The 24,910-nt window shown below is 37.7% G+C and overlaps 1 protein-coding gene and 1 long non-coding RNA gene across 5 annotated transcripts in view; one reads left to right on the top strand and one right to left on the bottom strand.

The window, feature by feature from the left end:
• Window positions 1–24,910, top strand: part of LOC144580266 (uncharacterized) — a 145,338-nt gene that overhangs the window by 68,936 nt on the left and 51,492 nt on the right. The gene's annotated exons all lie outside the window — the stretch shown is intronic.
• MROH9 (maestro heat like repeat family member 9) overlaps window positions 1–24,910 on the bottom strand; it is a 114,174-nt gene that overhangs the window by 30,299 nt on the left and 58,965 nt on the right. For all 4 annotated transcript variants that reach the window (XM_035279452.3, XM_035279453.3, XM_035279451.3 and 1 more), the window contains 2 exons: window positions 17,294–17,428; window positions 14,919–15,095 (listed from right to left, as the gene is read on the bottom strand). In XM_035279452.3, coding sequence (XP_035135343.3) covers window positions 14,919–15,095; window positions 17,294–17,428 — 312 coding nt within the window. The remainder of the gene's footprint in view (window positions 1–14,918; window positions 15,096–17,293; window positions 17,429–24,910) is intronic.

A 24,910-nucleotide genomic window follows, 5' to 3' on the forward strand; every position in this document is an offset into this window, starting at 1 on the left:
ACAGATCGAGACCATCCTGGTCAACATGGTGAAACCCCGTCTCTCCTAAAATTACAAAAAATTAGCTGGGCACGGTGGCGCGTGCCTGTAATCCCAGCTGCTCTGGAGGCTGAGGCAGGAGAATTGCCTGAACCCAGGAGGCGGAGGTTGCGGTGAGCCGAGGTCGCGGCATTGCACTCCAGCCTGGGAAACAAGAGCGAAACTCCGTCTCAAAAAAAAAAAAAAAAAGAATAAAATCTTACCATGTACGACATGGATGAACTTGGAAGACATCATGCTGTTTGAAATCAGCCAGGAAGAAAAAGACAGATATTGCATGATCTCGCTTATATGTGGAATATTAAAATGTTGAACTCATAGAAGAGGAGAACATCATACTATTTGAAATCATCCAGGGGCAGAAAGACAAATACTGCATGATCTCACTTATATGTGGAATATTAAAAGGTTGAACACATAGAAGAGGAAAGTGGGACTAGGTTGCCAGCAGCTGAAGGGTGATGGGAGGCACTGAGGGAGTTGTTGGTTAAAGGTTATAAAGTTTCTGTTTGACAGGATGAATAAATTCTAGAAATCTAATGTAAGTCTACTTATATTAGACTATAGTTAATAATGTAATTTAGACTTTAAAATCGCAAAGAGATGAGATCTTAAATGTTCTCAGCACAAGAAAAAAATGATATGTGAGGTATGGCTATGTTAATTTTGTTTGATTTAATCATTTCACATTGTATACATATATCAAAACATCATATTGTATTCTATAAATATATATAATTTTAATTTATTAATAATGCCTTAATAAAGATAAAAAATATATAAACTACTAAAAGAATGTACTTACCAAAATTCAGATTGCATTAAAAAACTCCTGTGAAAAATGAGCTTCTTAAATTCAGGAAGATGATTAGTATTTAATAATGTCCTAAAATTATAAACTGGAATAGTGTGTATAACTTGGAGATAATTTTTGTAAGGATACTTAGAGTAATGTAACCGTGCTGTGTTCAAAGGCTGGAGGACTTGGCTGAGTTGCCACTGAATAACAAGGGGAGTTCTTGGCATACTGGCATACAACCAGGTTTTCAAGGCCTATTTATGCCAAATAGGAAGGTAATTGGATAAAAATAATTCTAGAAAGGAAAAATTGCAAGTCAGAAGAGGTTAATTATTTTTATTTATTTGTATTTTATTAGAGACAGGGTCTCACTCTGTTGTCCAGCTTAGAGTACAGAGACAGGATCATAGCTCACTGCAACTTTGAACCCCTCAGCTCTAACAACCCTCCCACTGGTCTCAAACCCTTGAGGTCAAGCAATCCTCCCATGTCAGTCTTAGAAAGTGTTGGGATTACAGGCGTGAGCCACTACACTTGTCCCCAAATTTAAAAAACATATTATCACCTTCTGGTTTTAAGGAAATGTTTATAATCTCATATTGAAAATGATTTTTATATGAGCATTATGACCTTGGCCAAATATTGACTTCTCTTTGCCTTAGTTTCTTTACATGAAAATTGGATAATAGTAATACAGTTGCTTAGAGATTTATGTAAGATAGCTCATGTAAGTCCTTTAGAAAAGCCCCCGGTATATATTAAGCGTTCAGTAAATTAAGCTTTTTTTTCTTTAAGTTCTGGGATACAAGTGCAGAAAGTGAAGGTTTGTTACAAAGCTATGTGTTCCATGGTGGTTTGCGGCATCTATCATCCCGTCATCTAGGTTTTAAGCCCTGCGTGCATTAGCTATATCTCCTAATGTTCTACCTCCCTTGCCACCCACCCCTCAAGTGGCCCCGGTGTTTGTTGTTCCCCTCCGTGTCCATATGTTCTCATTGTTCAACTCCCACTTGTGAGTGAGAACATGCAGTGTTCAATTTTCTGTTCCTGTGGCTTCCAGTTTCATCCATGTTCCTGCAAAGAACATGACCTTCATTGCTTTTTATGGCTTCATAGTATTTCATGGTATACATATACCACATTTTCTTTATCCAGTCTATCATTGATAGGCATTTGGGTTAGTTCCATGACTTTGCTATTGAAAATAGTGCTGCAGTAAACATACATGTGCATGTGTCTTTATAGTAGAATGATTTGTATTCCTTTGAGTATATATGGAATAATGTGATTGCTGGGTCAAATGGTATTTCTGGGTCTAGATCCTTGATGAATCACCATAGTATCTTCCACAATGGCTGAACTAATTTATATTCCCACCAACAGAGCAAAAGCTTTTCTATTTCTCCACAGCCTCACCAGCATCTATTGTTCATGGACTCTTTTTTTTTTTTTTTTTTACAAAAAGAAATGGTTTTACTTTATTAGTTACTCATATGCTCACTGTTACAATCATAGAATCCAGAACATATTAGGTTTGCTGCACACTTACTTGTATGTTTTCTTTTTTTTTATTGTACTTTGGGCTCTGGGGTACATGTGCACATCCTGCATCCTGCAGGATTGTTGCATAGGTACATACATGCCATGGTGGTTTTCTCTCTCCATCTCCCCCAACCCCTGTCCTCTACATCAGGCATTTCTCCTGGTGTGATCCCTCCCCATCCTCTCTGCCCCCACCCCGCTTTCCCTCCCCTTCCCACACCCCCACCCCCACACCTAGCCCAGTGAGTGTTCTCTTCCCTGTGCCCAAGCATTCTCATTGTTCGTCACCCGCCCATGTGAGAAAACACACGGTGTTTAGTTTTCTGTTCTTGTGTCAGTTTGCTGAGAATGATGGTTTCTAGATTCATCCATGTCTCTACAAAGGACACAGCCATTTTTATCGCTGCATAGTATTCCATGGTGTATATATGCCACATTTTCTTTGTCCAGTCTATCATTGATGGACATTTGGGTTGGTTCCAGGTCTTTGCTATCATAAACAGTGCTGCAACAAACAAACATGTACATGTGTCTTTATAATAGAGTGATTTATAATCCTTTGGGTATATACCCAGTAATAGGATTGCTAGGTCAAATGAAATTTCTATTTCTAAATCTTTGAGGAATCACCACATTGTCTTCAATAATGGTTGAACTAATTTACACTCCCACTAACAGTATAAAAGTGTTCCTATTTCTCCACATCCTCTCCAGCATCTGTTGTCTCTATATTTTTTAATGATCACCATTCTAACTGGCATGAGATGGTATCTCAATGTGGTTTTGATTTGCATTTCTCTAATGACCAATAATGATGGCATTTTTTCATATGTTTCTTGGCTGCATATATGTCTTCTTTTGAAAAGTGTCTGTTCATATCCTTCGCCCACTTTTGAATGGGTTTTTATTCTTGTAAATCTGATTGATTGAGTTGTTTGTAGATTCTGGATATTAGCCCTTTGTCAGATGGGTAGATTGCAAAAATTTTTTCCCATTATTTTGGTTACTGGTTCACTCTAATGATTGTTTCTTTTGCGTGCAGAAGCTCTTAAGATTAATTATATCTCATTTGTCTATTTTGGCTTTTGTTGCCAATGCTTTGGTGTTTTATTCATGAAGTCTTTGCCTACGCCTATGTCCTGGATGGTGTTGCCTAGGTTTTCTTCTAGGGTTTTTATGGTGTTAGTTCTTATGAAATCTTTAATCTATCTGGAGTTAATTTTTGGGTAAGGTGTAAGGAAGGGGTCCAGTTTCAGCTTCCTGCATATGGCTAGCCAGTTTTCCCAACACCATTTATTAAACAGGGAATCCTTTCCCCATTGCTTGTTATTGTCTGGTTTGTCAAAGATCAGATGGTTGTAGATGGATGACATTGTTTCCAAGGCCTCTGTTCTGTTCCCTTGGTCTGTATCTCTGTTTGGGTACCAGTACCATGCTGTTTTGATTACTGTAGTCTTGTAGTATAGTTTGAAGTCAGGTAGTGTGATGCCTCCAGCTTTGTTATTTTTGCTTAGGATTATCTTGGCTACATGGGCTCTCTTTTGGTTTCATATATAAAGTTTAAAGTGGTTTTTTTTCCAGTTCTGTGAAGAAGGTCAGTGGTAGCTTGATGGGGATAGCATTGAATCTATAAATTACTGTGGGCAGTATGCATTTTCACAATATTGATTCTTCCTAACCATAAGCATGGAATGTTTTTCCATCTGTTTGCATCCTCTCTTATTTCCTTGAGCAGTGGTTTGTTGTTCTTCTGGAAGAGATATTTTACATCCTTTGTTAGTCATATTCCTAGGCATTTTATTCTCTTTGTAGCAATTGTAAATGGGAGTTTGCTCATGATTTGGCTCTCTGTTTGTCTGTTACTGATGTATAGGAATGCTTGTGATATCTGCATGTTGATTTTGTATTCCGAGACTTTGCTGAAGTTGCTTATCAGCTTAAGGAGGTTTTGGGCTGAGATGATGGAGTCTTCTAAATATACGATTATGTCATCTGCAAATAGGGACAATTTGACAACTTCTTTTCTTACTTGAATGCCCTTTATTTCTTTTTCTTGCCTAATTACTCTGGCTAGAACTTCCAATACTATTTGGAATAGGAGTGGTGAGAGAGGGCATCCTTGTCTAGTGCCAGTTTTTAAAGGGAATGCTTCTAGTTTTTGACCATTCAGTATGATATTGGCTGTGAGTTTGTCATAATTAGCTTTTATTATTTTGAGATACATTCCATCAATACCTAGTTTATTGAGAGTTTTTAGCATAAAGGGCTGTTGAATTTTTCTGAAGGCCTTCTCTGCATCTATTGAGATAATCATGTGGTTTTGTCTTTGATTCTGTTAATGTGGTGGATTACGTTTATAGATTGGTGTACGATGAACCAGCCTTGCGTCCCTGGGATGCATCCCTGGGTTTTTGATCTTTTCATGATTGTGGTCAGTAAGCTTTTTGATGTGCTGTTGGATTCGGTTTGCCAGTATTTTACTGAATATTTTTGCATCAGTGCTCATCATGAATATTGGCCTGGAGTTTTCTTTTTTAGTTGTGTCTCTGCCAGGTTTTGGTATCAGGATGATATTGGTCTCATAGAGTTAGGGAGAATTCCCTGTTTTGTATTGTCTTGGGAGTGTGCAAGTTTCCAGGAATTTATCCATTTCTTCCAGATTTACAGGTTTATGTGCATAGAGCTCTTTGTAGTAATGTCTGATGGTAGTTTGTATTTCCGAGGAATCGGTGGTGATCTCCCCTTTATCCTTTTTTATTGCATCTATTTGATTCTTCTCTCTTTTGTTTTTTATTAGTCTAGCTAGTGGTCTATTTTGTTGATCTTTTCAAAAAACCAGCTCCTGGATTTATTGATTTTTTGAAGGGTTTTTTGTGTCTCTGTCTTCTTCAGTTCTGCTCTGATCTTAGTTATTTCCTGTCTTCTGTTTGCTTTTGAGTTTTTTTGATCTTGTTCCTCTTGCTCTTTCAATTTAACGATAGGGTGTCGATTTTAGATCTTTCCTTGTTTCTCATTTGGGCATTTATTGCTATAAATTTCCCTTTAGACACTGCTTTAAATGTGTCCCATAGATACTGGTACATTGTGTCTTCATTTTTGTTGGTTTCAAAGAACAGTTTTATTTCTGCCTTCGTTTCATTGTTTATCCATTCATCATTCAGGAGCCAGTTGTTCAGTTTCCATGTGATTGTGCAGTTTTGAGTGCTTTTCTTAATCCTGAGTTCTAATTTGATTGCACTGTGGTCTGAGAGACTGTTATGATTTCTGTTCTTTGGCATTTTCTGAGGATTGATTTACTTCCAATTATGTGGTCAATTTTAGATTAAATGTGATGTGGTGCTAAGAAGAATGTGTATCCTGTGGATTTGGGGTGGAGTGTTCTGTAAATGTCTATTAGGTCTGCTTGGTCCAGAAATGTGTTCATGTCCTGGATATCCTTGTTGACTTTCTGTCTTGTTGATCTGTACAATATTGTCAGTGGGGTATTAAAGTCTCCCACTATTATTGTGTGGGAGTCTAGGTCTCTTTGTAGGTCATTAAGAACTTGCTTTATGTATCTGGGTTATCCTGCATTGGGTACATATATATTTAGGATAGTTAGCTCTTATTGTTACATTGATCCTTTTACCATTATGTAATGCCCTTCTTTCTCTCTTTTGATCTCTGTTGGGTTAAAGTCCATTTTGTCAGAGACTAGGATTGTTACCCCTGATTTTTTTTTGCTCTCCATTCGCTTGGTAGATCTTCCTCCATCCCTTTATTTTGGGTCTTTCTGAGTCTTTGCATGTGAAGATGGGTCTCTTGAATACAGCACACCATTGAGTCTTGACTTTTTATCCAGTTTGTCAGTCTGTGTCTTTTTATTGGGACATTTAGGCCATTTACATTCAACATTAATATTGTTATGTTTGAATTTGATCCTGCCATTTTGTTACTTGCTGGTTGTTTTGCCCATTAGTTGACATGGTTTCTTCATTGCCTTGTTGTTCTTTACCATTTGGTATGTTTTTGCAGTGGCTGGTACTGGTTGTTCCTTTCCACGTTTAGTACTTCCTTCGGGAGTTCTTGTAAGGCAACTCTTGTAGCAACAAAATCTCTTAGCAATTGCTTGTCTGTAAAGGATTTTATTTCTCCTTCACCTATGAAGCTTAGTTTGGCTGGATATGAAATTCTGGGTTGAAAGTTCTTTTCTTTAAGGTTGTTGAATATTGTTCCCCACTCCCTTCTAGCTTATAGAGTTTCTGCTGAGACATCTGCTGTGAGTCTGATGGTCTTTCTTTTGTGGGTGACTCGACCTTTCTCTCTGGCTGCCCTTAGGTTGTTTTCCTTCATTTCAACCCTGGTGAATCTGATGATTATATGCCTTGGGGTTGCTCTTCTTGAGGAATATCTTTGGGGTGTTTTCTGTATTTCCTGGGTTTGAATTTTGGCCTGCCTTTTTAGGTTGGGGAAGTTCTCTTGGATGATATCCTGAAGAGTATTTTCCAACTTGGATTCATTCTCCCTGTCACATTCATGTATGCTGATCAAGCATAGATTAGGTTTTTTCACATAGTCCCATATTTCTTGGAGGCTTTGTTCATTTTCTTTTCACTCTTTTGTCTCTAATCTTGCCTTCTCATTTTATTTCATTGATATTATCTTCTATCTCTGATATCCTTTCTTCTACTTGATCAATTTGACTGTTGAAACTTGTACATGCCTCTTGAATTTCTCATGCTCTGTTTTTCAGCTCCATCAAGTCATTGGTGTTCTTCTCTAGCGTGATTATTCTAGTTAGCATTTCATCTAACCTTTTTTCAAGATTCTTAGTTTCTTTGCATTGGGTTAGAACATGGTCTTTTAACTCAGAGAATTTTGTTATTATCCACATTCTCAAGACTGCTTCTGTCAATTCGTCACCCTCATTTTCTGTCTTGTTTTGTTCCCTTGATGGTGAGGAGTTGTGATTCCTGGAATAGGAAGAGGTGTTCTCATCTTTGAAGGTTTCATCCTTTGTGAGCTGTTTTTTTCCCCATCTTCATGGATTTATCTCCCTTTGATCTTTGAAGTTGGTGATTTCAGAAGAAATCTCTGAGTGGATGTCTCTTCTGTTGCAGTTGGAGCTATATCTTTTTTTGCCTGTAGAGGCGCTGCTTGGCTGCCTCAAATTCAGTCAGGTGCTGAGTGGGTGGTCTTCTGGGGTTTGTTTTCAGGTGAAATTAGCCCTGCCTTCCCAATGACATCTCTCCTTCCCAATCTCGCTGGTTGGGGTCAAACTGGTGTATTTGCTGTCAGGCTCTCTGGCGCGTGGGCTTCAGTTTGAGTTTTGTGGGGGATGGGGCCGCCAGGCCTTCTGACCTGTTTCCCTGATTTCAACTCTGCCTCTTTCTGTGGGACAGGTTTTTCCATCCTGCTGGCACTAGTCCAAACTTCTGCCCAGGTACAGCCAACAACTTGCAGTACAAGGCGGGAGCTGTCACTTAGATTTGCATTAACAACCCATGGCACCCCTCAGTCTGGTAGGGCTCTCGCAGACCATGGGTTGCAGGAGGGATGAGGTAAGCACAGGATCCAAATCAGAGCACCAAGGGGGTGAAGTTCCCCAACACTCCGAGCCGGCTGCACATTCCAGGTGGGGATATGCCCCACCCTGTCTTGGTTTGTTCTCCCTGGGTGGTTCTTGCTCTGCTTTGGTTCCCTTCCTGGGCTACTTTCAGTGTCCTTCCAGTTACTCCAAAATCAACTGGGCACCTCACTTGGAATCGTGAAGTCCTCTAGCCCTCTGTGTCTCATTTGCTGGGAGCTACATTCCAGTGTTGCCTCCTTCAGCCATCTTGGCTCTGCCCCCTTGTTCATTGACTTTTTAGTAATCACTATTCTGACTGGCGTGAGATGGTATCTCATTGTGGTTTTGATTTGCATTTCTCTAATGATCAGTGATGTTGAGCTTTTTGCCATATGTTGCTGGCTGTTTAAATGTCTTCTTTTGAGAAGTGTCTGTTTATATCCTTTGCCCACTTTTTGATGAGGCCATTATTTTTTTTCTTGTAAATTCGTTTAAGTTTCCTGTAGATTCTGGATATTAGCCCTTTATTAGATGGGTTGATTGCAAAAGTTTTCTCCCATTCTGTAGGTTGCCTGTTAACTCTGATAATAGTTTCTTTTGCTGTGCAGAAGCTCTTCAGTTTAGTTAGATCCCATTTATCAATTTTGGCTTTTGTTGCAATTACTTTTGGCATTTTTTGTCATGAAGTCTTTGTCCATGCCTGTGTCCTGAATGATATTGCCTAGGTTTTCTTCTAGGGTTTTTTAATGGTTTGGATTTTACATTCAAGTCTTTAATCCATCTTGAACTAATTTTTTATAAGATGTAAGGAGGGTCCAGCTTCAGATTCTGCATGTGGCTAGCCAGTTTTCCCAGACTGTTTATTAAACAGGGAATCCTTTCTACATTGCTTGCTTTTGGCAGGATTGTTGAAGATCAGACGGTTGTAGATGTGTGGTGTTATTTCTGAGATCTCTGTTCTGTTCCATTGGTGTATATATCTATTTTGGTACTAGTACCATGTTGTTTTGGTTAATGCAGCCTTGTAGTATAGTTTGAAGTCAGGTAGTAGAGTTCGATGCCTCCAGCTTTGTTCTCTTTGCTTAGGATTGTCTTGGCTATGCATGCTCTCTTTTGGTTCCATATAAAATTTAAAGTAGTTTTTGCTAATTCTGTGAAGAACGTCAATGGCAGTTTGATGGGAATAGCACCTAATCTATAAATTACTTTAGGCTGTATGGCCATATTCACAATATTGGTTGTTTCTATCCATGAGCATGGAACATTTTTCCATTTGTTTGTTTTCTCTCTTATTTCCTTTAGCAGTGGTTTGTAGTTCATCTTGAAGAGGTCCTTCACATTTCTTGTTAGCTTTATTTCTAGGTATTTTATTACCTTTGTAGCAATTGTGAATGGGTGTTCATTCATGATTTGGCTCTCTGCTTGTCTATTGTTGGTGTATAGAAATGCTTGTGATTTTTTGCATGTTAATTTTGTATCCTGAGACTTTGTGAATTTGCTTATCAGCTTAAGGAGTTTTTGGCCTGAGGTGATGAGGATTTCTAAATATAGAATCATGCCATCCATAAACAGAGACAATTTGACTTCCTCTCTTCCTATTTGAGTATGCTTTATTTTTTTCCCTTGCCTGATTGCCCTGACCAGAACTTCTAGTACTATGATGCATAGGAGTGATGAGAGGGCATCCTTTTCTTGTACTGGTTTTCAAAGGGAATGCTTCCAATTTTTGCTCATTCAGTATGATATTGTGTGTAGGCTTGTCATAAATAGCTCTAATTATTTTGAAATATGTTTCATCATTGCCAGGTTTGTTGAGAGTTTTTAACATGAAGGAATGTTCAATTTTATCAAAGGCCTTTTTGGCATCTATTGAGATGATGGTTTGGATTTTGTCATTGGTTTTGTTTATGTGCTAGATTACAGTGGTTGATTTGTGTAGGTTGAACTGGCCTTGCCTCCCAGAAATGAAGCTGATCTGATCGTGTCATATAAGCTTTTGGATATGCTGCTGGATTTAGTTTTCCAGTGTTTTATTGAGGATTTTCACATCAGTGTTCATCAGAAATATCGATCTGAAGATTTTTGTTGTTGTTGTTGTGTCTCTGCCAGGTTTTGGAATCAGAGTGATGCTGGACTCATAAAATGAGTTAGGGCGGAGTCCTTCCTTTTCAATTGTTTGGAATTGTTTCAGAAGGAATTGTACCAGCTCCTCTTTGTATCTCTAGTAGAAATCGGCTGTTAAACCATCTGGTCCTGGGCTTTTTTGATTGGTAGGCTATTACTTTGGCAGTTTCAGACCTTGTTATTGGTCTATTCAAGGATTCAACTTCTTCCTGGCCTAGTCTTGGTAGGGTGTAGATCCCCAGGAATTCACCCATTTCTTCTAGATTTTCTAGTTATTTGTATAGAGGTGTTTATAGTATTCTCTGATGGTAGTTTGTATTTCTGGGGTCAGTAGTTATTTCCCCTTTATCATTTTTTATTGTGTTTATTTAATTCTTCATTCTTTTTTTCTATTAGTCTAGCTAGTAGTCTATTTTGTTAATATTTTTCAAAAAAACAGCTCTTTGATTCGTTGATTTTTTTGAAGGTTTTTTTTTTTGTGTCTTTACTTCCTTCAGTTCTGCTCTGATTTTAGTTATTTCTTGTCTTCTGCTAGTTTTTGGATTTGTTTCCCCCTGCTTCTTTAGCTCTTTTAATTGTGATGTTAGGGTATTGATTTGAAATCTCTCTAGCTTTATGACATGGACATTTAGTGCTATAAATTTCCCTCTTAACACTATGTGCCACAGATTCTGGTACATTGTCTCTTTTTTCTTATAGGTTACAAAAGACATTGATTTCTGCCTTAATTTCATTATTTGCTCAGGAGTCATTCAGGAGCAGGTTGTTCAGTTTCCATGTAATTGGGTGCTTTTGAGTGAGTTTCTTAATTCTGAGTTCTAATGTGATTGCACTGTGTTTTGAGAAACTACTAGTTATAATTTCAGTTGCAGAGGAGTGTTTTACTTCCAATTATGTGGTTTATTTTAGAATCAGTGCCATGTGGCACTGAGAAGAATGTGTATTCTGTTGATTTGGGTTGGAGAGTTCTACATATGTCTATTGGGTCCACTTGATCCATAGCTAAGTTCGAATCCTGAATATCCTTGTTAATTTTCTGTCTTGTTGATCTGTGTATTACTGACAGTGGGGTGTTAAATTCTCCCACTATTACTGTGTGGGAGTTGAAGACTCTTTGTAGGTGTGTAAGAATTTTATGAATCTGGGTGTTCCTGTATTGAGTGCATATATATTTAGGATAGTTATCTCTTCTCATTGAATTGATCCCTTTAGAGTAATGTAATGCCCTTCTTTGTCTTTTTTTTGGTTTTAAGTCTGTTTTGTCAGAGACTAGAATTTCAATTTTTTCCTTTGGTAAATTTTCCCCTATCTCTTTATTTTGAATCTATGTATGTCTTTGCATGTGAGATGGGTCTCCAGAATACAGCACACCAATGGATCTTGACTTTTTATCCAATTTGCCAGTCTGTGCCTTTTAATTGGGGCATTTAGCTTATTTACATTTAAGGTTAATATTTTTATCTGTGGGTTAATATTTTTAATCCTGTCATCATGATACTATTTGGTTATTTTGCACACTCATTGATGGAGTTTCCTCATAGTGTCTTTATAGTTTGGTGTGGTTTTTGCAGTGGCTGGTACCAAGTGTTTTTTTCCCCCCCTCTATATTTAGTGCTTCTTTCAGGGGCTCTTGCAAGGCAGGCCTGTCAGTGACAAAATCCCTTAGCATTTGCTTGCCTGGAAATGATTTTACTTCTCCTTGGCTTATGAAGCTTACTTTGGCTAGATATAAAATTCTGGGTTGTAAATTCATTTCTTGAAGAATGTTAAATATTGCCCCCCCACTCTCTTCTGCCTTGTAAGATTTCTGTTGACAAGTTCACTGTTAGTCTGATGGGCTTCCCTTAGTAGGTGACTTGGCCTTTCTCTCTGGCTGCCCTTAACATTTTTTCCTTCACTTCAGTCTTGGAGAATCTGATGATTATGTGTCTTTGTGATGATCTGCTCGCTGAGTAGTTTAGTGGGGTTCTCTGTATTTCCCAAGTTTGCATGTTGGCCTGTCTTCCTATGTTGGAGAAATTCTCCTTGTTAATATCCTGAAGTGTGTTTTTCAACTTGATTCTATTCTCCCTGTCTCCTTCTGGTACTCCAATCAATCATAGATTTGGTCCTTTTACTTAGTCCCTTATTTCTCAGAGGTTTTGCTCATTCAATTCTATTCTTTTTCCTCTAATCTTCTCTACATGACTGATTTCAGAAAGATAGTCTTAAAACTCTGATATCCTTTCTTCCACTTGGTCAGTTCGTCTATTCATACTTGTGTATGCTTCACAAGTTCTCGTGCTGTTTTTCAGCTCCATCAGGTAATAATTTATGTTCCTCTCTAAACTGGTTATTCTTGTTAGCAGCTCCTCTAACCTTTTATCAAGGTTTTAGCTTCTTTGCATTGGGTTAGAACTCCTTTAGCTCAGAAGAGTTTGTTATTTCCCACTTTCTGAAGTCTACCTCTGTCCTTTTGTCCATTTCATCTTCCATCCAGTTCTGCACCCTTGCTGGAGGAGGTGCTGTGGCCATTTGAGGGAGAAGAGGCACTCTGGCCTTTTGGATCTTCAGCATTGTTTTGTTGATTCTTTTTCATCTTCATGAGTTTGTCTAGTATTGATCTTTGAGGCTGCTGACTTTTGGATAGGGTTTTTATGGGGGCTTTTTGTTGTTGTTGTTGTTGTTGTTATTGTTGTTCTTGCTTTCTGTTTGTTTCTCTTGCAGTGGTCTGGTCCCTTTTCTGTAGGGTTGCTGCAGTTGTCTGGGGATTTACTTCAGGCCCTAGTCTTCTGGTTTGCTCCCATGTTTGGAGATGTGACTTGAGGAATCTGGAGAACAGTGAGATGGTGTCTGTTCCTTCCTCTGGGATCTCAAGGGGCACTTCCTCTGATACCTCTAGGATCGCTCCTGTATAGGGTTTCTGATAACCCATTTTGGTGGGTCTCACACAGCTGGATTCTATGGGGAGCAAGACCCACTTAACAAAGCACTTGGACTGTCCCTTGGTAGAGGGGATGTGCTTTGCTGGGGGAAGTCCATTTGTTGGGGCTGCCCTGATTCTCATGAACTAATAGGAGGAAGGACTAAGTCTGCTGGTGTGCAGAGTCTGTGGCCACCCATCTTCCTAGGGGCTCAGGCCTAGGGAGATCAGAATTCTGTCCTTGAGCCCCTTATTGGAGTAGTTAGACTTCCTGCAGGGAGACCCCAGTGAGGAGGGATGGGTCAAGGTCAAGCCTGAAGAAGAACTCTGTCTGCAGTCTGCCACACCTGGTGTGTTGTGCTGTGGGGGATACCTCTTGGCATCAAGCCATCCAGCCTCACTGGCTCCAGCAGGGGAAAAGTGTGGCCTGGGGCTACAGAAATGGTTGCTGCCCTTCTTCCCCCTTGGGAGCTTAGTGCATTAGGTGGCTATCAGTCTGAGTGTTGGCTCTTGCCCCTCCCCCAAGGAGTTCAAAAGGCTTAGACAGCAGACGGCAGCAGCTGTTGTGCTAGTCACCCCTCCCCACTGGGAGCTCAGCAGTCTTTTAAAAAAAAAAAAAAATATATATATATATATATATATAATTTAAGTTCTGGGATACATGTGCAGAACGTGCAGGTTTGTTACATAGGTATAGATGTGCCATTCATCACATCTGGTGGTTTTCTGCATCCATCACCCCATCACCGACATTAAGTACTTCTGCTAATGCTATCAGCAGTCTTAAACAGATTCTAGCTTAGTGGCTGTTGAAAATCTGCACAGCTCTGTGTTTGGGACCCTAGGCCCTGGTGGCATTGGCTCACTAGTAAGATCTTTGTGGAAAAAAACGTGTTTTCCCAGGCTGTGTAGTACACTCACTCACTGCCTCCCTTGCCCGGGGGTGGGGGCTCCCCTGGCCCATGTGGCTCTCAGGTGGGCCACCGCACCACACTGCTCTGCCTTCCTCTTCGTGGGTCACGCCAGCTGCCTAGTCAGTTCTAATGGCAGTACCTGGATACCTCAATGGCCAGTGCAGGATTTACATGCTCCTATGGTTCTTTTCAATGGGAGCCTCCCAGCGCTGCTGCTTTTAGACCATCTTGGTCACACCCCTTCAAGCCACTATTATTATTACTATTCTAATGTGTTTATAAAAATCATTTTTGCCACTACATTTGTTTTTTTTTCATAATTTAATAATTCTGTGCTCTTCTTCACTGAAATGTAGTAATTAAAACTTGGAAGTTTTGCCAACATAATTTGCTGTGAAATAATTCTCTGGTTCACAAACAATTTGTCATGGAATTTAAAAAATATACATAGATTCCCCATGGCATACCAAAGTTTTCATTCAACTTTTCTGAAACATATTTACCAGGCAAAATGAGAATTTTCCAAAGGAATGACTTTCTGATAAAATAGTTTTAAATTCAAGTTGTATATGATGATAACAAACATTTATTTGAGGCAGGGCAAATATCAAATCTAATCCTCATATTAAACCTAATACTGTCTCTGTTACTATTGTTGTTTTATAGATGGGGAAAATAATATACCAAAAGACGAAAGAAATCACTCTCTGAGTGTTTCGTCGCCAATAAGAGGTAGAAGAGGGATATGAACCCAGGCAGTCCAAATATAAGATTAATCAATATATAGTCACAAAGCTACAATTTCATCCAAGGATAGAGGCTTTTCTTTGACTCGTCTTCTTTTTTTTGTCCCCCAGGTTCACACGGTCTACTTAAAAAAAAAAAGACAATACTTAACTAATATTGTTATCTCTGGAAAAGAAGTGATGGCTTCTTACAAAATGATTATCTTCTATTGATTTATTCTGTGACCTAACATAATTGCCTCAACTTGAGATTCAGTTGAACCACAAAATCTAATGATCTCATACATCTAACTGTGTAACTTACATTATTCATGAGAGGACAGTAGCTGGAAGCAATTCTCGTACACAAAGAGGAGTAGATCACTTTGTCCAGTCTGGGTAAAAGTGCTCTAAGGGTGAGCAAGGCCTGAAGTACAACAGTCTCATCTTTGGAAAGGAAGGCATCCAGGATGGCTATTAATAAACTGCTGACATTTTCTATCTACATATAAAAGGAAAAAAATGGTGGGATTTCGGAACTGGCAGGAGACTTGAGCTGACATTTCGTATGCATACCTTGAGTCTGGCAGCACATCATGGTGTGCGGAAGCTGAGTCACTAAAGTCTCTTGCCAGATTATCAAAAACGTTGACTTTTTTGCTAAAAACTCCTTATCGAAAGTTAAATTATATAAATTTAACATTATATAGAAACTGTAATACTAAAAAATGATCACTCTCTAATTCTTTTGCTTCATTTTACCATTATCTGTGCTCTTAAGGTTATTTATGGGTATTGTGTCTGAATGGCGGGAATATCAAATAATGATGTCCTATTGTGCATCTTTTCCCAGTTCCATGGTTAGTGATGTTCTTTTGAAAGCTTGAAATAGCCATTATGGGAATCTTTATGTCAGGGAATTGGCCTTATTTCCAGAGAGCTGGCTGTCAAACATTTACCAACACACCACTGGCATAACGACCTCTAAATTAGATTATAGTAACCTATTTGAATATGAGAGCTACCTGGGCAGGTCATGGGAGTCAATGTAGATCAGAACCAATCAAAATAGAAGGCAAGGAAAAACATGAAAAGTAGATGCCAGAGAGAAAGAAAGGCAAGAAGAAAAGGACTAAAGGGAGGGCCAGGCATGGTGGCTCACGCCTGTAATCCCAGCACTTTGGGAGGCCGAGGCAGGTGGATCACGAGGTCAAGAGATCGAGACCATCCTGGGCAACATGGTGAAACCCTCTCTCTACTAAAAATGCAAAAAATTAGCTGGGCACGGTGGCGCGTGCCTGTAATCCCAGCCACTCAGGAGGCTGAGGCAGGAGAATTGCCTGAACCCAGGAGGCGGAGGTTGCGGTGAGCCGAGATCGCGCCATCACACTCCAGCCTGGGTAACGAGAGTGAAACTCCGTCTCAAAAAAAAAAAAAAAAAAGGACTAAAGGGAATTAATACATATTATTTGCCAAAATAATAGATTTAAGGAGAAAAAAATAGAGCTAAGGATTATGTTAGTGCCAGAGGCCATTTGTGTCTTTACCAACAGTGTATGAACTCTCAACCCAGATCACTTTCCACTGCCTTTCCTTAACTTTCCTAGGAAGCCTTGACAGAATTTTTCTTTCAGTTGTTAACAACATTGGGAAAAACTCTGGGTAAAGCAATAAATAATTTGCTACTAAGAGAACGTACACTATTGGTAAATCCACCAACTTGTATTATTTATTCAAACAGATCATGGCTTATGTCATTCTAAATGCATAGTAGGTATCCACTGATAGGCTTCAGTTTTCAGAGACTATGCCCAGTAGATAAACAAGGATTCTTTATTAGATTTATTATAAAAATAATAATGATTTATAGAACATTTGCACTCTTGGCATTGTGCAAGATACTTTGGAATGTAGAATTACAGAACGTGGCCCAGGCTTAAATTCAGTCGACCATGAAGGCAAGACGTATTCACGTGAATCAGTGGGAAACAATATAAGACTGTGGTTCTCAACTTTAACTTGAATTGCAGTCGCCTGGAGGACATTTAAAACACAGATTGATGGGCCCCACCCCAGAATTTCTTATTCCATAGGACTGGAGTGGGGCCTCACAGTTTGCATTTCTAGTGTCTCTAGGTGATGCTAATACTGCAGGTTCAAGAAGTATACTTTGAGAGCCACTGGTATAAAATATGAGTGCTCATAATTGATACGGATCTGAGAGGGATATGGCTGCTAGAGATAATAATTTTCACTGAGGCTTGACTTGGACTAATCATTGAAAAAGGAGAAAAATGTAAATATGTGTGGGCAAAGTAGGAACATTATGAATAGAAGAAAAAGCTTAAGTGCTCTGAGATAGGAATTAATGTGTACACATGTGTGTATGTTGGGGGAAAACTTAACGTGTGTATCATTTTGACTGTTACACGAGTCTAGGGCAATGAGGATAAATACATTCTGAGTGAAATGAATGATTTTCTGTGAAAAAAAAAAAAAGTGATAAAGCCACTAAATGAACTTAACACATCCTTGCTATTCAACTCAGTTTCCTTGTTAATAAAACAGCAGGCTTTGATATGTTTTAGTTATATAGGAACTGAAAAGTATCACTGCTTTAACAGGGAAGATGTTAAGTGATATCAAAATCTCAGATTATGACTTTGATGATGCTGGCAGACACAAATCACATACGCATACCTCATTGACTGGTGACATGTAGGCAATTCTCCGAAGGCTCAGTTTGCTAACTACAGGATTGGAATCATGGACCCAGTTTCTGAAGAGGACCAAAACTACTTCTGGGAAAGGTTCCTTGAAGAAGTTATTCAGAAGCTGAAAGAAAACAGTTAATAAGTTTATAAGCAAAGTAGAGGCCAAATTGAATGATTTCTGTCATAAAAATAAAGATACTCTAGGTAAAACTAGAATACAAATCTCACTAAAACATCAAATACTTACATACATTTCAGTGCTCACAGCTGTTGGAGACAGCCATCAGGATAGGAAATAGATGCTTTAAAGATGCTTTGCTTTTTTTTTTGTTGTTGTTGTTGTGTGTGTGTGTGTGTGTGTGTGTGTGTGTGTATTTAAAATTTTCCTCCATTGTTGGAAACTGTGAGTGACCCAATTTAAATTTCCCCATCTTAATGATTGTACTGAAGTGGTGAGTTTCTTGACAGTGTATGTTTATATATGCTAAGAGGTGATACCTACTATAGGCCAGGCACTACACTAGTAAATAGAGATATAATGGTGAGCAAAACGTTGCAACCCATGACCCTGTGGAGCTTCCAGGCAAGCTGGAGAGACTGATACTATATTATGTACTATTCTAATGAGACAGAGTTTCTAATTGTGGTCAGTACTAGGAAAGAAAGCTACTAGATTCACAACACATCTGCATCTACAGCAGCAGTCCCCAAACATTTTGGCACCAGGGACCAGTTTTTGGAAGACATTTTTTTCCCAGGGATGGCTGTGGGAGGTGGGGTGTGGAACTGTTCTACCTCAGATCATCAGTTATTAGTTTAGATTCTCATAAGGAGCCTACAACCTAGATCCCCTGCATGCACAGTTCACAATAAGGTTCACACTCCTATGAAAATCTAATGCTCCCGCTGATCTGACAGGAAGCAGAGCTCAGGTGGTAATGCTTGCCTGCTGCTCACTTCCTGCTGTGCAATCAGGTTCCTAACAGGCTACAGACCAGTACCAGTATGTAGCCCAGGGAGTTGGGGACCCCTATCTATAGGATTATTGGACTTACATTGTATAATGTAGATTCAATTTAGAATGAAGAATGATATTTAGATTTAGATTTGAGAGTTGGCATTAGCTAGAAAGTGTTTAGAGAGGATACCTCCAAGTATGGTGAACCATGTGCAAAGGCTCTGAGGGAGTGAAGCAGAGTGTGTTTGAGCACCTAAAGATGAGTGATAGGAGTGGAGAGGGAACAGAAGACTGGACAGCAGTGAGGCTTCATGGCAGGTAAGGAAGGTGGAACAGAAGCACCAGTTTGAGGTAGTTTGAGGATAGAACCACCAGTTTGCAGGCCAGTTTGAGGAAGTTTAGTTTTTAATAGCTACTACCCAAAATGAAGGCATGATTATAATGAGCCTTCATACATTTAATAACTCACAGTCAAATATGCTGACTAAAATCTCTTAAAAACTCAATAAAACTTTTATAAAATCATGTTTTCTTTGGAAGAATTTAAAATACCATTAGATCAGGTACACAGAAAGGGCAAGAGAGTGAGAGTGAGAACGAGAGTGAGAGAGACAGTGAATGAGAGGGGAGGATAGACCACATTTCTTTTCAAGCTTTCAAGGAACCTTCACAAAAATTAAATACTATGTCAAAAAGTGTTAATAACTTCTCTAAAGCAAGACGTTTAAAAAGCACTTCAAAAATTTGTGATACAATAAAAGAAGAAACCAAAAAAAAGTTTAAATAAATAAATAAAGCCAATAAAGCATTTGTAAATTTAAGAGAAACCTCCTCTAATTTGTAGGTCAAAATCTTAAACCACAGAGGAACTCAGATACTCAGGAAGGATGACAACAAAATAAAAAAAATAAAAATTATGTGTAATAGAGATATTTATATTATAGTTGAAAGTAAATGCATAATTTGACTTTAAATGTTTTACTTAAAGATGAATGTTAATATAAATTATTTATATTCTGAAATTAAGAGAAACAATTTCACAAAATATAAAACAGTGCTAAAGAAAATTGGTATGAGAAAATAATAAAGATAAAAGCAGAAATCATTGAATTAGGAAACAAGAAACAATAGAATTAATAAACCTATTGCCATTTGCACAGAAAATAAAATCCTATTAAGATAAACAGACTTTTGGCCAATATAATACAAAAAAGAACAAATAAAATGAGCAGTGAGAAAAAAGTGTGGACTAGATTAAAATTTTAAAAAGAATATCTGTGTTAGTAGTTCTTAAGCAAGGATGAACAGGATCTTCTGCAGGCAGCTTTTATATATTACACATGTCTGGGCTTCATCCTAGTAGATTTTCCAGTGGCAGACCCTGGCTTATGTACTTAAAAAATATTTCTTGGTGATTGTTTTAATATGCCCATCTTGTAGAGGCCCGGTGATTATGGCAGTAATTTGAAATTCTGAGTGAAATAAATTATTTTCTGGAAAAATATAAACCCCTAAACATAAGGAAAACTATATAATTGTAATAGATGATCCATTGGTCTATATATCTCTATTTTAGTATCAGTACCATGCTGTTTTGATTGCTATAGCTTTGTAGTGTAGTTTGAAGTCAGACCTCCAGCCTCCAGCTTTGTTTTTTGTTTTTGTTTTTTGTTTTTTTGCTTAGGATTGTCTTGGCTATGCAGGGACTTTCTTAGTTCCATATGAGTTTAGGGTGTTTTTTTTCCAATTCGATGAAGAAAGTCAGGAGGTAGGGGGATTGAAGAAGGCTAGTGTTAGGAGAAATACCTAATGTAGATGACGGGGTGATGGATGCAGCAGACCACCATGGCACATGTATAGTTATGTAACAAATCTGCATGTTCTACACAGATACGTCAGAACTTAAAGTATAATAAATAAATTTAAAAAGAAATAGATGAAAAATAATGGAAGACTGATAATAATGCATTATTTATAAACATGATCAATGGTAATTCTTTTTGAGTGATAACTACATATAAAAATGTAAAGTCATATTTTCCCTTTGTGATTATAGTAAGCTATAGGGTGGTAATTTGGTCCTATGTAATTAACACCCAATGATGACTTTTTCTGGATTTATTTATCACATGAGGGCATGCAGAAATTGTGATTTGCCACTGCTAGCATTCCCTCTACATTTAGTGGCTGGCATCTGTCTCTCTGTCTCTAATCCTGTATTCCTCTAATCCTCTATTCTCTCTTCTCATTCTCTCATTTTGAGAACCACTATGGACTCATGAATTTCAAAAACTTCAATGTTACAATTATTTAGTTACTATTCATTCTGATGCTCACAGTTGGCTAGGAGAAGTAACTTTGAGTTGACTCTTGCATCCTTTTGACATGCCCCCATGGGCATTTAGCCCTTATTTGGGTTGTGGAAAAATTAGATGTCCCTGACTCATCTATTTTTCTAGCGCCCTGAAACCAGCCATTTCATCAAAGTCACATGCTTCCTTTTGGTGAGTAATAGCACTTAGAAACCATTAGAAATGGATGCTAAAATACTCCTTGCTGTCGGAATATCATGTCTGCTTGGCTTTTACTCAGAGCTTGGAAATAGTTGTTCTTTAAATCATGAGTTCATACTAATAATATTGATATTTTAAATTCAAAACTAATATAAAAGTTTACATTAGCTTTTTACAGTCTCATGTTTGTATTGCCTTCCTTTTACTTGGAAAACTCTGGCATCTAATATCATTAATATATTTACTTATTTGCTTTCTGCTCTATAATACATACCTTAGTCTTAAATCATAATGTCAATATATAATACCAATAAACCTCAATGGAATTCTTCATCATTTGAGAATCTTAAGAGCTGTGAGACAGAAGCACCAGGTAGCCTAAAAAGGAAAACCTATCAAATTAAAAGCATGTTTCTCAGCAGAAACCCTACAAGCTAGAAGGGATTGCAGTCCTATCTTCAGCCTCTTCAAACAAAGCAAATATCTACCAACAATTTTATATTCAGCAAAACTAAGCATCATATATGAAGGAAGGATACAGTTATTTTCAGACAAACAAATGTTGAGAGAATTTGCCATTACCAAGCCACCACTACAAGAAATGTTAAAAGGAGCTCTAAATCTTGAAACAAATCCTGGAAACACATCAAAACAGAGCCTTTTTAAAATATAGGACCTATAAAACAAAAATACAAGTTAAAAAGGAAAAAAACCAAAAAGTACAAAGGCAACAAAAAGCATGATGAATGCAACAGTACCTCATATTTCAATATTAACATTGAATGCAAATGGCCTAAATGCTCCACTTAAAAGATACAGAACCACAGAATAGATAAGAACTCACCAACCAACTATCTGCTGCCTTCAGAAGACTCACCTAACACATAAGGGCTCATATAAACTTAAAGTAAGGGCATGGAAAAAGGCATTTCATGTAAGTAAACATCTAAAGTGAGCAGGGGTAGCTATTCTTATATCAGACAAAACAAACTTCAAAGCAACAGCAGTTAAAAGAGACAAAGAGGAACATTATATAAAGGTAAAAGGCCTTGTCCAACAGTAAAATATCACAATCTAAACATATTTGCACCTAATACTGGAGCTCCCACATTTATAAAACAATTACTAATAGACCAAAAAAATGAGATAGACAGCAGCACGATAATAGGGGGGGACTTCATCACTGGTAGTACTAGATGCGTCACCAAGACAGAAAGTCAACAAAGAAACAATGGATTAAACTATACCTTGAAACAAATGGACTTAACAGATATATACAGAGCATTTCATCCAGCAAGCACAGGATACACATTCTATTCAAGAGTGCATGGAACTTTTTCCAAGATAGAATGTATGATAGGCCATAAAGTGAGCCTCAATACATTTAAGAAAATTCAAATTATATCAGGCACTCTCTCAGACCAAAGTGGAATAAAACTGGAAATCAACTCCTAAAGGAAACTTCAAGATGACACAAATACACTGGAATTAAATAACCTGCTCCTGAATGAGCATTGTGTCAAAAATGAAATCAAGATGGAAATTTAAGGAAATTAAAAAAATTATTCTAACTGAATAATAATACAGACACAACCTATTAAAACCTCTGAGATACATCTAAATTAGTGCTAAAAGAAAAGTTCATAGCTTTAAATGCCTACATCACGAAGTCTGAAAGAGAAGAGCACAAATAGACTATCTAAGGCACACTTCAAGGAACTAGAGAAACAAGAACAAAGCAAACCCAAACCAGCAGAAGTAAGAAAATAACCAAGATCACAGCAGAACTAAATGAAATTGAAACAAACAAAAAAATTCAAAAGATTAATAGCTGGTTATTTGAAAAGATAAATAAAATTGATAGACCATTAGAAAGATTAACCAAGAACAGAAAACAGAAAATCCAAATAACCTCACTAAGAAACGAAACAGGAGATATTACAAGCGACACCACTGAAATGCAAAAGATCCTTCAAGGCTACTATGAACACCCTTATGCATGCAAACTAGAAAACCTAGAAAAGATGGATAGTTTCCTGGAAGAATACAACCCTCCTAGTTTAGGTCAGGAAGAATTAGATACCCTGAACAGACCAATAACAAGCAGTGAGATTGAAATGATAACTTAAAAAATTACCAACGAAAAAAGACCAGGACCAGACAGATTCACAGCAGAGTTCTACCAGATATTCAAAGAGAATTAGTACCAATCCTTTTGACACTATTTCACAAGATAGAGAAAGAAGGAACCCTTCCTAATTCATTCTATGAAGCCAGCATCACCCTAATATCCAAACCAGGAAAAGACACAACCAAAAAAGAAAAACTACAGACTGATACCCTCAATGAATATAGATGCTAAAATCCTTAACAAAATATAGATAAATGAATCTAACAACAAATCAAAAAGATAATCCACCATGACCAAGTAGATATGCAGGGATGGTTCAACACATGTAAGTTAATAAATGTGATAAACCGCAGAAACAGAACTAAAAACAAAAATCAAATGATCATCTCAATAGATGCCGAAAAAGCATCTGACAAATTCCAGCATTGATTTATGATTAAAACCCTCAGCAAAATCGGCCTACAAGGGGCATAGCTTAATGTAATAAAAGCCATCTATGCAAACCCACAGACAATATATTCCTGAATAGGGAAAAGCTGAAAGTATTCCCTCCAAAAACTAGAACAATACAAGAAACAATATACTCTCACCACTCCTCTTCAACAGAGTATTAGAAGTCCTAGCCAGAGCAATCAGACAAGAGAAATAAATAAAAGGCATGCAAACTGGTAAAGAGGAAGTCATGTCTCTGCTGATGGTATGATCATTTACCTTGAAAACACTAAGGACTTCTCCAGAAAGCACCTAGAACTAATAAAAGAATTCAGCAAAGTTTCCAGATACAAAATTAATGTACATAAATCAATAGCTTTTTCTATACAACAATAGCAGTCAAGCTGAGAGTCAAATGAAGAACTCAACCTCTTTTATAATAGCTGCCAAAAATATAAAATACTTAGGAATATACCTAACAAAGGAGTCAAAAGACCTCTACCAGGAAAACCACAAAACACTGCTGAAATAAATCATAGACAACACAAACGAGTGTAAACACATCCCATGCTTATGGATGGGTAGAACTAATATTGTGAAAATGACCCTACTGCCAAAAGCAATTTACAAATTCAACACGATCCCCAACAAAATACTACCATCATTCTTCACAGAGTTAGAAAAAAACAATTCTAAAATTCATATGGAATAAAAAAAGAGCCCGCATAGCCAAAGCAAGACTAAGCAAAAAGAACAAATCCGGAGGCATCACACTACCTGATTTCAAGCTATACTATAAGGTCACCAAAACAGCATGATACTGGTACAAAGATAGGTACATATACCAATGGAGCAGATAGAGAACCCAGAAATAAACCCAAATACTTACAGCCAACTGATCTTTGTTTGACAAAGCAAACAAAAATATAAAGTTGGGGAAAGGACACCACTTTCAAGAAATGGTGCTAGGATAATTGGCTAGCCACATAGAATGAAACTGGATCTTCATCTCTCACCTTATACAACTGTCAAACCTCAAGATGGATTCAGGACTTAAACCTAAGACTTGAAACTATAAAAATTCTAAATGTAATATTGGGAAAAAACTTCTAGACTTGGCTTAGGCAAGGATTTCATGACCAAAAACCCAAAAGCAAATGCAACAAAAACAAAAATAAATAGCTGGGGCCTAATTAAACTAAAGAGCTTTTGCACAGCAAAAGGAACAGACAGAAGAGTAAACAGACAACCGACAGAATGGGAGAAAAATCTTCACGATCTATACATCTGACAAAAGACTAATATCCAGTCTATAATGAACTCAAACAAGAAAGAAAAAAACAATCCTATCAAAAAGTGGGCTAAGGATATGAATAGACAATTCCCAAAAGAAGATACACAAATGGCCAACAAACATATGAAAAAATGCTCAACATCACTAATGATCAAGGAAATGAAAATCAAAACTACAGTGCAATATCATCTCACTCCAGCAAGAATGGCCATAATAAAAAAAAATTAGTCAAAAAACAGTAGTTGTTGATGTGGATGGGTGATCAGGGAACATTT

This window comes from Callithrix jacchus, chromosome 18 (assembly GCF_049354715.1).
Source record: "Callithrix jacchus isolate 240 chromosome 18, calJac240_pri, whole genome shotgun sequence".
In the NCBI taxonomy this organism is placed as follows: domain Eukaryota; kingdom Metazoa; phylum Chordata; class Mammalia; order Primates; family Cebidae; genus Callithrix; species Callithrix jacchus.